We start from the raw sequence: 13,759 nt of genomic DNA, 5'->3' as shown, positions 1-13,759 counted from the left end.
CTGGTCAGGATGGAACACAAATAAGGCAGGTGATCCTTATATCAGGATGCAACAAAGATACACTAGGTTAATTCTTGGGCTGTTCTGTAAGGAGGGATTGAGCTGCATAGAACTGTACTCTGGAATTTAGAAAGATGAGAGGTGCTGCTTTGCTAAAAGCTTTCTTGTTTTTCACAGAATGATCTGCAACGGCTGATGAGTTCCCCGGAGGAGCTATCTCGAAATGCAGCATTTGTCTTGGCCATGAGGAGTATCCAGAACAATCCACGGTAAAAATGACATGGAGGGTAAAGAGGAAGACAACCATGCATTTATATAGCCAGAAACAATGCCAAAGCATCCCAAAGCATTTTACAGCCGACGAATTATCTTTGAAGTGTAATGATATAGTAAACATGGCAATCAATTTGCACACAGCAAGCTCCCACAAACAGCAATGAGTTGATGGATGTTTGTGGAGGATTAAATTTTTTCCAGGACACCAGGGAGAACTCCTCTGCTTCTTTGAACCTTAGGAGTTAAATTACAAACTAGGATTGTAGAAGTGGCACAGCGGATAGCGCTGCTCCCTTACAGCGCCAGGACCTGGGTTCGACTCCCGCCTTGGGTAACTGTCTTTGTGGAGGTGCACATTCTCCCTGTGTTTGTGTGGGTTTCCTCCGGGTGCTTTGGTTTCCTCCCACAGCCTGAAAGATGTGCTGGTTAGGTACATCGGCCATGCTAAATTCTCCCTCAGTGTACCGGAACAGGAACCAGAGTATGCGACTAGAGGATTTTCACAGTAACTTCACTGCAGTCTTAATGTAAGCCTACTTGTGATACTAATAAATAAAACTTGGAATTAACAAGGTTACAGGCTGATTTCATTGAAGCTTTCAAGATATTTAAGGGAACAAGTGGCTAGAGAGAAACCTTGCACTGGTTGGGGAGACTGGGATTAGGGAATGTAATTCAGAAGTTAGAGCCAGAAATTTCAGGGGTGGCATTAGGAAAGACTTCTGTGCACAAAGAAGTTTCGAACTCTGTTCCAGAGATGGCAGTAATGTTAGTTCAGTTGTTAACTTTAAACCTGATAGTGCCAGATTTCTGGGAACCAAAGATAATAATGGATATGGAGTTAGGTTGCGTATAAGCCCTGGTCTCTTTGAATGGCAGGACAGGCTCGAAGAACTAAATGGCCTACTCCCATTCTTAGCTCCTTCTTCAAAATTGTGGGATCTTTTATGACTACCTGGAAGAGCAAAGAGGACCTCTTTACCATCTCGTCCGAGAATGAGGGTAGGTTAACAATGATGCCCCTTTCCCATGTACAGTGTTAGACAGGCTGAGACATACTTAAAAAGCTGAGTTACTTTCTTTTTCACGCTGTGCCTGCATTGAGTGCTCACACACCTTCTGAGAGGCCTGACTTTGTATCTTAACCCAAACCATGGCAGGTGGATACATTTCCACATAAAGAACTGAGATGTATGAGGGGGATCATGCTCCTTTGCAGCCTCCAAACATAATTGCACTATATTTTATTTGCTGCATTGAAGACTTTATCTTTTCACAAAATAAGCACAGGGATGTGTTTGATTTCCTCTTCCAGCACTGCCACCGACTTTCTTCCAACCTTCATGTACTGCCTTGGCTGTGGAAATTACGATGTGATGCAGACAGCTCTAAAGAACCTTCCAGAATATACGCTGCTCTGCCAAGGTAAAATTGCTGAGTCTCATATTCCAGTGTTAAACTTAGTTTATTATTTGAAAAATCTTTAAACTTGGTCTTTGAAATCACCTCCTTCCCTTGTCACCTATCCCAGTGCTGTTTTATCCTCCTTTCCTCATAAAAGTGCCAAACTGAGGTGTCATGGATAGCATCAGCCCACCTCCATCCCCTTGTTCATAAAGGTGTTGTAGCCATGCCCATAGTGATATATTTACTGCAGGTGCTGGCAGAAGCATCTATCCGTAGCCTTAAACTGAGCTTAATTGGAATATTTGTAATGCTTTGCTTCACCACAGGGTGGAGATTGAGTAATTCTGCACAGACTGGTGATCTTCCAGGTCTATTTGAATCTATAATGTACCGACCAGTATATTTGCCAATCAAACCACTATGGAATTCCTTGTATGCATGCAGATTTTATCTTGATGCTATTATTGAGCAGTTTATTTGCTTTGGTTTGATGTTGGAGCCACTGTACCTTTCACTTGTGCCAGTTGTTCACTCTTGTACCACATTCTCTTCACAGAGCATGCAGGGGTCCTTCTTCATAAAGCCTTTCTGGTCGGGATGTACAGCCAGATTGACACAAGCCCACAGATTGCAGAGGCCATGAAAGTTCTACACATGGAAGCAACGACTTAAAGACTAAGCAGTATAAGAGGACTGTGGACTTGGCTGAGAGAGAAAACATAATTAAAGGCATTGTAGGGGAAGTACTTTCAACACGCTTGTTTCAGCTTCTTGTACATTCCACAAGAAGTCATCAAGAAAGTGTCAGTCTGTCCAGGGTTGCTGCCTGGTGGCTTTTCATTGGAGTTCCAAATACAAATTTCATCAAAGCTAAGTCATCACTGCACTTCAGTTCATCAGATAAGCCCTTTGCCGCATTTTTGAGAGACATCAAAATGCGCTATATAATTATCATGTTCTTTTCCTCTCCCTCATCTTCTCACGCAGATTTTTTCTTTCCCCTTTTCTTTCTCTCATTGTCTTTGTCTCAATAGAGATGCACAATAAGGTGCTATGTAAGAGTAAATTCCATTCCCTTCCCTTTCTCTTTTTCTCTTTTACACACTCCCCTAGTTTGGGTACGGTTGGTGGGGACGTGCTTCTCAATGTCCCACTCTAATCGAGATGTCTGCACATGAATAATCAAGAAAAGCAGCAGTACTGGTACTTAAGTCTCCCCAGTCAGCAGTTTCACCAATTTCTGATCATAGCACAGAACTACTTTCTGCATTTTCAATGTACTGCAGAGTAAGCAGTCCAACTGGAACCGCACAGCTGACAAGTTAAATCTGAAAGTGAGATGGTGGAATAATCCTTTCTGATTATTACTATCAACATCCATAGTCTATTTGTAACCAGGGTTCTGCAGCACCGATTTTAAAATGGATAAGTCACCAGTCACAGTCTTCATGCACAGATATCCACCATGCACTGACTAGATGTTGAAGAGGTGGTCTTCAACCAGAATTCTGCTGCCTCAATAACCAACTGTATTTCCGTGCGACTCCTTGGAAGGACAGTACTGAATACCGGTGAGGTCTTGTGAATGTGTGGGCCTATGAAGCAGATCAGGAGCAAAGTACTCACACTGTTTAAGATAACAGCAACTTGTTCCCCATAATGAAATGTATCTTGGCTGCTTAACATTCTGTTTAAGCATTGTACTTTTGTTAGGAAATTTTTATAAAAATGGATGTTTGGCGAGAAAGAAACACGAGTCATTTTCATTTGCTACAAAAAGGCAGATTGAGCAGACTTTTCAGAATGATTGACAAGATTCTGACCATTTCCCAGCACAAACTGAAAGTGAAAGTTTGGGGAAATACAGTAACAGAATGTTACATCAGAAACTATTAACGACGCACTTAAAACTTAAAAGCATTTTCACTGGAGTTGATTCTCCAGAATTTTGATACTGTAAAGAGTAACACTGAAGGAGGATGATAATTTGACCTCTTTCAAGAGTAGGCTCTGGAACTTATAGACTGCGTGTACGTGTACATAATGCATAGTATCTGAACACAGCTGTTAAGGCATGACTACACACTGCTGTTACACTTCCTTCACTAACTATCATTTTGTTTTGTTATTTCATTATCCAAACATTCAAATTAATTGTCAGCAGGTCAACACAAAGGACTTTACCACTTCTGCTCCATTGAATATTTATTGTCTAGATTTAACCTCTTTTCCCCCCTACAGTCATTCTCCCCTGATGATAGTTGCCCAGATTGCACCAAATGGCCTGCCCCACCCAGCTCACCCCTACCTCTCTGAATCTCGCATTATCCCATTGCTTAGGAAGGCATGGCATTCAAGTTGGCACTGCTTGATGTCAGGAATAAGCTAGTACTCAAACGTACAATCATGGTTGAAGTGTCCCTTTGAGCATCTATGTGAAATTGTGTTCTCCTGACCATTTTGCTGTTGCTAACCTTCATGTGATGCAAGTGAGGCCTCAGAAACATAAGAACATAAGAAATAGGAGCAGGAGTAGGCCAACTAGCCCTTCGAGCCTGCCCCGCCATTCAATAAGATCATGGCTGATCTGTCGTGGCTCAGTTCCACATTCCCGCCCTCTCCCCATAACCCTTAATCCCCTCTCTTATCAAGAACCCATCAACCCGCGTCTTAAAAATATTTAGCGAGGTAACCTCCCCCACTTCAACGGGCAGAGAATTCCAGAGATTCACCACCCTTTGAGTGAAGAAGTTCCTCCTCAACTCTGTTCTAAACCGCCCCCCCTTTATCTTGAGGCTGTGCCCCCTAGTCCTGCTGTCCTTTCTGAGCGGGAAGAGTCTCTCCACCTCTATCCTATCCATCCCATTCATCATCTTATACGTCTCAATGAGATCTCCCCTCATTCTTCTAAACTCTAACAAGTACAAGCCTAATTTATTCAGCCTCTCCTCATAGCTCAACCCCCTCAACTCCGGCATCAGCCTAGTAAACCTCCTCTGCACTCCCTCCAAGGCCAAAATATCCTTGCGTAAGTAAAAAGATTTTTTTTCCTGATGCAGCTGTTTGGCAACTTTGCAGGTGTTCTTGCTGCATCTTCATTGGTGATATTGTATAGTCATTAGTAGTTTACTGAAGTTTCCAAAACTCAGCTGTTAGTATTCTAACTTAGTGCCAAATCCAGTCCATCCCTTACCACTGTGCTCACTGACCTACATTATCTCTCGGTTAGATTTAAAATTCTCAGCTTTATATTCAAAACCTTCTACTGTCTCGCCCCGTCCCTGTATCTACAGCTTCCTCCATCTCCACAATCTCCTGATATCTCTGCTTCTCCTATTCTGGCATTTTACGGATCCCCAACCTTAATCATACTGCAATTGGCAACTGTGTCTTCAGCTTCAGGCCCTAAGGTCTGAAATTCACTCCCTAAACCTCTCTGCCTCTCCTCTTTTTGATGCTGTTTAAAATCTACCTCTTTTAGTCACCTGCCTTAATATCTGTTTTATGTAGATCAGTGTCAGAATTTATTTGATGAAATTCCTGGGAAGTGTCTTGGGATGATTTAGCATGTTAAAGGCACAAGTTGTTGTTGAAGTTGGTTTGCTAGCATTTGTGTAAATGTAGAGTGCAACTGCTTGCAACGTTTTCAGATTTTTTGCAACTTTGTCATGACAGATTCCCAGCTCACCGCTGGCTGCAGAGATGATAAGTTCCTCAGACATGAGGTAGTGACTGTCCACCACTGGATTTCTTTTTTCTTTATTCTTTCATAGGATATGGATGTTGCTGGCAAGGCCAGCCTTTGTTGCCCATTCCTAATTGTCTTTGAATTGTCTTTGAACAAACGCATAGATCCATAGAATTTGTACAGTGCAGAAAGAGGCCAGTTGGCCTATCAAGTCTGCACCAACTCTCCGAAAGAGCATTCTCCCTGTTCCCCCCCTACCCTATCCCCATACCCTGTGTATTTACCATGACCAATCCACCCAACCTACATATCTTAGGACACTAAGTGACAATTTAGCATGGCCAATCCACTAGCCTGCACATCTATGGACTGTGGGAAGAAACCAGAGCGCCAGGAGGAAATCCACATGGACATGAGGAGAATGTGTAAACTCCACACAGATAGTCACCCAAGTCTGGTTGCTGTGGGTCTAGAGTCACATGTTGACCATGCCAGGTGAGGAATCAATTTCCTTCACTGAAGGAGATGGTTTTTCAACAATCGGCAATAGTTTCGTGGTCACCATTACTGAGACTAGTTTTTCATTTCCAGGTTTTCTTAATTGAATTTAAATTCCACCAGCTGCCGGAGTGGGATTTGGACCATTAGAACATTAGCCATTACTGCTCTATCACCACTTTCCCTTAACCAGTGTAAACATCGTGCAATAAAATGCATGACATAGGGTGATGTATGCATCCCACACGGAACTTATAAGATCTCTATTTGCTAGCCAGATGTAAAACGCATGTTGAATGTTTAAACCGCTGTTTTGAATAGTGAAACCTAGGTAAGGGCTTGGAATATGAAACAGGATAAATTAAAATCTTAATTCAGAAAATGGAAAGTATTGTTGCAGAATGAAAACCAGACGCAAAATGATTTAGTGGAATTGTTAGAGGACCGCGCCCCACCTCCCAAAAAGGGCAGTAAAGAACAGGGAGCTAACCCTCAGTTGACGTTACTAAAACAGTTGTATCATTTATTGTATTACTGCTTTGTACAGCAACAAATTGAAACAGGTAAGTGGGATTAGATCAAGGAGGATTTAAGGGTTTGGGGAGTAATCAGAAAAGTACAATTAAACAATGTGGAATTTTAAAGGGTACAGGGCATGAGCAGCAGACTGAGATTAGACTGGGTGGGTAACAGAGAAAACATTGATGTAGCCTCAATGAGCCAAATAGCCTATTGCCACACTGCAGCTTTCTATGATTTTTGTCTGTTATGTTTGTGATCCATTGAGTATTATACCCCAACTGGGATCGATTGGGAGTTAGTTGACACTGAAACCAAGCTGGGAACCAGTATTGCTGGCTTCCAGTTACTTTTTTGTCTGAAGCTTTTAACTTTCTGCTGGAGTGGGAACAAATTCACCATGAAATGCTGCTGCGTTGTGGTACCTACACCATATTTAAGGTTTTCAGGTTACGTAATGAATGGGTCCTGCAAACCCAATGACGCAGATCAGTAAGAGGTTTCATAGGGTGGGAAATAAACACAAACGCGCAGAGTTAAAATCCACTTATTTTGTTAAAAACATGCTTTTCATTCCACCCAGCATAGAGCAAAGATCAGTTTGCAGCAGCAGCAGGGGGAAGGTTTGCTTTTTGTTTTTGCTGCAGTTTTAGTTTTAAATTAAGGTTTTGTAAGATTGTATGGGTGATTAGATCAGTTGGGTTAGAGGGTGCTGACAGATGGTTTCAAAATGTGCAGATTATTTCTGACGAAATGTGTGTGTGTATAAAAATAAATCCAATCCGTCGACCGTCTGGTTGTGTGAGTGGATGGTTGAAGAGGTTTTGGCTCAAAGCTGGTGTCGGGCTCACTGTACTTTGGAAGTGAGGTGGAACAAGTAGAATGACAGATAGGGAGGGGGGGAATTAAAAAAAACAAACCAACTATTTTCTAGAGAGGAAAGTGACAGAGTTTAAGAGGGGTTAGTGATGGTTTGACAAGTTAGTGATGGATCAAGCCATCAGATTTTTATATTTTGCTTGGTTTGTGGTTTTTAACTGGTACATTTGATCTTCAGCAAAGGGGCAATTTTGCCCTTTTGGGCAAAATACTATTACAAGGAAATTATCTCCTTGCCACTTCAGGTGAAATTGAGCTAACCTTCCCCCAGTGGTCTTTCAAAAAGATATACTCTGCGCTTTTCCTTCTTGCCCCCAGGCATTAGCCACCCTCTGGTACCCTGTCCAAGTGGCAGTTCTTTACATATTTGCTTTGATGAAGATTGTCAACATGCTATTCAACTGTGTTGGCATCACCACCTAACCTAGCAAAGACTGATTCTGTAAAGACCAGAAGCAGGAATTTGGCCAGGATTATTTCCTCTCCCAAACCTACCTGAGCCACTGCCTCCAACACGTTGCAAATAAAGTCAATTATCAGCACCCCGCCACTTGATTGATCAAGTGGCTTGACAGAGACTAAGTTGGAAGCTTCATCCCATATGGGTAAGATATTTATCACTTCAAATGCTGCAGTTAAACAGAAGTTCCACATACCCTCCCAGATGGACATAAAAATCGAACAGCTCTATTTTGAAGAACAAAAGAGCTCCTCAAACGACAGTGAAAGCAGCCGACGTTGTCATTTTATTGCTGTTAGTGGATCTTGCTGTGCGCAAATTGGTTGCCACAATTCCTATACTACAACAGTAACTTCACTGTCCAGAATTCTAGAAGTAATTTGCATAGGCTTTGTTTCCAATGTTCTCACATGTCCGGTCCTGCTTTCTTGGCTCCCTTTGCTAGAATCTTTGTAGGCCCCAACATCGACCTTGATCTACTTATCAAAAGGAAACAGGAACATGGGGTGCACCTGAGAGATGCTACATTTCGATAATGCATTTCTTGAGATGATAGCCATTGAAGTTATCTTTGAAGTGAAACCACTCTTGTAGGGAAACTATGGGAGAAGTACAAGTGATGACGAATTTGTGATTCTAAATGTATTTGGATTCTAATTTCACAAATATAACTTGATCTAGCTTGCATTGTAGGCTGGTGAAAAGCCATCAGTGCTTTGAGAGTTAAGGGTTGGTGTTTATGATTTGCTTTGAATTTTCATTGGCCAGGCCCCAATTGAATGTTAATAGACAACCTTTCAGACTAATGCGCACATTCCGGCATCAGCGAGTCAGCACCTGAAATGGCACACCTGTCCGATTTGCTCCTTTCTCAACGCCATTTCACTGCAAATCAGCTAATGCTCTTCCACGCATGAACTCCCACCTGCTTTCCACAGAAGTATGCAAACTGCTTTCTCAGACCAATTTTCCCACTTTGAAGTCTAAAGTGTGATTGCTTTGGACTTTAACCGATCGCTTTATCATTTCTACATGAGCTCACCTTCCATTCTCACATCTTCCCACTGTCAGTGATCCCCGACTAAAATAATCAACCTTCTGAATACAAGATCCGATTACATAGAGAGGATGAGACACAAACTCTTTAGTGTATAGATTTTTAACAGTCATAGGCTTTAAACAAGGAGCCTAACCTGTGTAAGGAGGGAAAAGAAAATCAGCCAGAAGTCTTGTGTTCAGGTCATTGTCTACTGACAGGATCAAGCTCTTTGCTTACAACTTCCTAAGTTTGCATAGCCTGTTGGCACTTATTGTCTAAATTTGGAGAAAGCTTGCATTTATATAGCACTTCATAGGAATGTTGTGAAATGAAATTTGACACAACTATATAAGAACTCATTAGGACAGAAGATCAAAAGCTTGATCAAAAATGTTGATACTACGAAGTGTCTTAAAGGGGAAAAGAGAGGTGGAGATGAAGAGACTGAAATGAGAAGAAATGAAGGAAATCCCGAGTTTGAATCATTACCACACAAGGAGGCTATTTGAGCCATCACTGCTTGCCACCTCTCTGTGCAGCCATTCAATCAGTCCTATTCCCCCACTTTATAACCTTGCAATTTTGTTTCCATCAAGTGCAATTTCTTTATGAAATCATTTATCACCAGTTATGGTTCAGTTTAGAAATTCCAAAGTGTTTAATGAAGTCTGCCTGGATCATACGTTTTACACCTTGAATTTTACTAGGATAAGCATAATATGTTTCACTTCAGGTATGATTCAAATGACCCACTGGGGAGATTTTAATCAAATAAAGTTTAGTTAAGAATATAGTTAACATGTATGGAAAGAAAATTAGCAATAATTTATCAATTGCAATCAAAAATAGAACAATCACAAAAATGACCCTTAATAAATATAGCAAACAAAATAACAAATAAAATGTCTCAATCAAACCAAAACTGTTGCCATAGACAAAATTATTTAAACAGGTTCAACACAACAGAGTCTAATGTTCATGTGATACTGGAATTGAGTCCTTTGGATCAATTCTTCAGTTCTCTTGATAGACTCAGAAGATCTTCCCAAAACATCAGGGACTCTAGACAACAGCAGATTCCCCCCTTCAGAAAGGCAAGACCTTGCTCTCAGATAACCAGTAAAACTTTCAAAAGCCAGGGAGAGAGAGAGAGACTTTTTTTCAGCTTGATACCCCCTCTAAAACGAAAACTCAAACTGCAGCTCCAAACTGAAAATGAAAAAAACTCCTATCATCTGACCTGTCAATACCAAGTCATAAATATCCCAGTAAAAATAAACAAACCCCCATTTAAGCAGCAATAAAAGTACATCTCCAGTCAAGGCGGTGCCATAGTGACATCAGCAAAGCTGAGAGAGTTGCTCATATAATTTTTTAAAAAAACTCTTAAAATAGATTAAGTAAAAGTACACCAAAATCCTCCGTCTCTGTTCACCATTCTTGTATGCAGCTAGTTCCAAGGAATTATTACTCATTTGTAAAACTATTCTCCTTCGCATTACCCCAGCATTCCTCAACAAAATAAATCTCTATGCAGAAAGAGGCCATCAGCCCATCAAATCTGCACCAACTCTGATACAGCGTTGTACCCAGGCCCTATCCCCATAACCCTATGTATTTACACTGCTAATCCCCCTAACCTATATGTCTTGGGAGACTAAGGGGCAAGTTTGCATCGTCTAGTGACTGTGGAAGGAGACCCAGAGGAGACCTACACATATATGGGGAAGACATGCAAATTCCATGCAGTCACCCAAGGCTAGAATTGAACCTGGGTCACTGGTGCTGTGAGGCAGCAGTGCTAACCATTGTGCTACCATGGCATTTAAACCTTAACTCTGTGTCCCCTAGTCCTCGTATCACCAGCTAATGGGAATGGATTTTCTTTCTCTACTTTATTCAAACTTGTCATAATCTTGTACGCTTCTATCAAATCTCCCCTCAATCTCCTTTGCTCCAAGGGAAACAGCCCTCAGCTTTTACAATTTAAACTTGGAGCTAAGATCCCTCATCTTTGGAACCATTCTGGTAAATGTCTTCATCCTTTCAAAGAACCTGGCATCCTCCTTAAAGTGTGGTGAACTGAACTGGACACAGAACTCTAGTTGTGGCCTAATCAGAACTTCTTAAAGGTTCAGTATTTCCTGCTTTTGTACTCAATACTCTGTTTATGAAGTTTGATATGTTGATCACTATCTCAGTACATCCTTCCACCTTCAAGGACCTATCACATGGACCTCCAGGTCCCTCTGTCCTTGTACCCTCTATGGAATGGTGTCATCAAGTGGGGGGAAGTTTAAGGGAGATGCACAAGGGAAGTTTTTCACTTAGAAAGTGGTGAATGCCTGGAATCCACTGCTGGAGGAGGTGGTGGATGCAGGCACATTAGCAATATTTAAGAGGCATCTGGATGGATACAAGAATAGGGAGAGCATAAAGGGATACAGACTGAGTCTGGGCAGAGGGTTTATTAGTTTTGTTAGGGCATCATGATCGGCACAGGCTTGGAGGGCCGAAGGGCTTGTTCCTGTGCTGTACTCTAGTTCTTTGTTCTATTAAATATGTATTATCTTTGCTGAAATGCATCACCTCATTCCATCTGTCCACTCTGCCAGCCTGTATATGTCCTGTTCCACTCAGTTGGTACCATGCCCCTGTTTGCCGCACCTTCAATTTTTGAATCATTAGCAAATTTTGAAAATGCACTCTTTATTTCAATTTCTAAGTCACATATCAAAAAGAAACTGAGGTCCAAGCACTGAACCCTGGGAATACCATTGCCCATCAGTCTCCAATATGAAAAAAGACATTTACCATGACTTAATGTTTTCTGTCCTTTAGCCTTTTTTTAATCCAACCCGACTAATCCTCCTGTTTCATAAGCTTCATTTTTAAAACAACTCTTGCTTTGTCAATCCTTGTGCCTCTTGCCAGCTGCAGGCACTGCCACCAGCAGTGGTGTGATGTGAAGCAGGAATGCTTATGAAGCCAGAATTGAATGAGTGCAGAGTTATCTCAGGATTGGGGGGGCTGGAAGAGCTTATGGAGACCATAGCCAACTTCTCTTCCCCACCGTCCCAACACCCAGCAAACTGGCACACATTATGACTTAAGAAAGAGCTGTTCAGGAAACTAAATTGTGAGCTGCTCTGATATGTGTTGCAAAGAACCAATGTCTTTAGTAGATATGGAGAGAAGTCAGGTTATGTGTGTATCCCAATGCATGTTCTGAAATCAGTGAGCAGAAACCTGATGAATATTATAGTGCATGCCAATTGTGGGGAAGAATGAAAGTTACAGAGCAAATGGGCAGCGCGGTGACACACAGGTTAGCACTGCTGCCTCACAGTTCGCGAGTTCGATTCCCAGTTTGGGTAACTGTCTTTGCAGAGTGTGCATGTTCTCCCCATGTCTACGTGGGTTTCCTCTGGGTGTTCCAGTTTCTTCCCTCAGTCTGAAAGATGTGCAGGTTAGGTACACTGTCCATGGTAAATTCTCCCTTAGTGTACTAAAACAGGTGCTGGAGTGTGGCGACTGGGGGATTTTCACAGTAACTTCATTGCAGTGGCACTAATAAATAAACTTTAAATTTTAAAACTTTGGTGTCCTCACAAAATTGTAGCTAATTGCACAAAGAACGACTTCAAGTTGTAACAAGAGTTGTGCTCCCTCATGCATAGCTTTTGTAATCTTGACGGGCACTTGGCCGAACATTTGCAAAGTCAAATAATTGTGATTTGACAAATACATTTCTCATATTTTGTTGTATATGACACTGTAATAAACCACAAATAAAAATGAGTTCTCTATCCAGTTCCTGTCACACATTTGCTTAAAGAAAACAATTGGCTTCATTTATCTCCATTTGATACTAAAATGATACCTCCTGAATCTGTCACCTCAATTGCTGAGAAGGACCAGGGAGGTAGATGTGTGGAGACATCTTTACCTTCAAATGAAACATTATCCCAAATTGGAAATATATCAGCTGTTCTGTTGTCATTGGACCAAAATCCTGGAGCTCCCTATATAACGATATTTGGATGGTGAGTATAGGAAAGACATACCTGTGCAGGCGGGAAGGAGGGTGCTACTCTTCTGTGCTTGGGTTGAGAGATAATGTTGATGGACTATGTGCAATCTTGCTTCTGTTAACCATGCAGTATGTGTTGGCAATTAATTGACAGGTATGAGTCAGTATTCCATTCTTCTGGTGATAGCTACCCTCGCCTACGCAAACTTCAACTCCTTGCAAGTTAATCATCATCAAAGTACAGGTCAGACCTGCTCTCAGATTTCAGGCAGACTTAAAGAACAAAGAAAATTACAGCACAAGAACAGGCCTTTCGGCCCTCCAAGCCTGCATCGACCATGCTGCATGACTTAACTAAAACTCCCTACCCTTCTAGGGACTATACCCCTCTATTCCCATCTCATTCATGTACTTGTCAAGACGCCCCTTCAAAGTCACTACTGTATCCGCTTCCGCTACATACACTTCTCCAATGGTGAAGCTGTGTAAAGCAGTCATGCAAACTAGAAAGATCTCAAACGTCTCAAGCCACCATATATGCCGAGTTAGCTGATCAGACTTGAGAAGGTGGAAGAGGTGTGATAATACCCTCAGTCCATCCAGGGTCAGGAGGAGAACATCAGGCAAGGTGTCCTACTTCTGAATGCAATCTCTTAGACCCAACTAGAAAGTATGAGGGCAAGATGGGTTTCAGCTATTTGTTTTCTAAGAAAAGAATGACGTTCACTGTCTTAACTCAGAAATGACACCCAGCCATTTGGGTGAGATGTCAGAGGGACAATTGATGCCTATGAAACAATCTGCTGGAACAAGTTCCCGCTGTAGGAGAAGAGCAAAGTAACTGACCCAGAAGGGCAGGGAGAGGGGGTAAGATATTTGTGTAAAGAATATCCACTGTAAGCTAGAATTTCATACCACATTCCTTTGTGTATTTCAGACAGCATTCTTAACTGGAGCTCG

The 13,759-nt window shown here is 41.7% G+C and overlaps 1 protein-coding gene across 3 annotated transcripts in view; it reads left to right on the top strand.

Moving 5' to 3' along the window:
- The window catches only part of ints1 (integrator complex subunit 1), a 105,003-nt gene extending 101,575 nt beyond the window's left edge, over positions 1–3,428 (top strand). For all 3 annotated transcript variants that reach the window (XM_080206441.1, XM_080206440.1, XM_080206442.1), the window contains exons 46-48: positions 178–269; positions 1,592–1,701; positions 2,240–3,428. In XM_080206441.1, coding sequence (XP_080062567.1) covers positions 178–269; positions 1,592–1,701; positions 2,240–2,355 — 318 coding nt within the window. In that variant the 3' untranslated portion in view covers positions 2,356–3,428. The remainder of the gene's footprint in view (positions 1–177; positions 270–1,591; positions 1,702–2,239) is intronic.
- Positions 3,429–13,759: the final 10,331 nt, after the last annotated feature.

This window comes from Carcharhinus amblyrhynchos, chromosome 18 (assembly GCF_965287045.1).
Source record: "Carcharhinus amblyrhynchos chromosome 18, sCarAmb.v2.hapA, whole genome shotgun sequence".
Lineage (NCBI taxonomy): Eukaryota > Metazoa > Chordata > Chondrichthyes > Carcharhiniformes > Carcharhinidae > Carcharhinus > Carcharhinus amblyrhynchos.
Note: the sequence above shows the minus strand (reverse complement) of the source record. Positions and strands in the feature narration are given on the sequence as shown.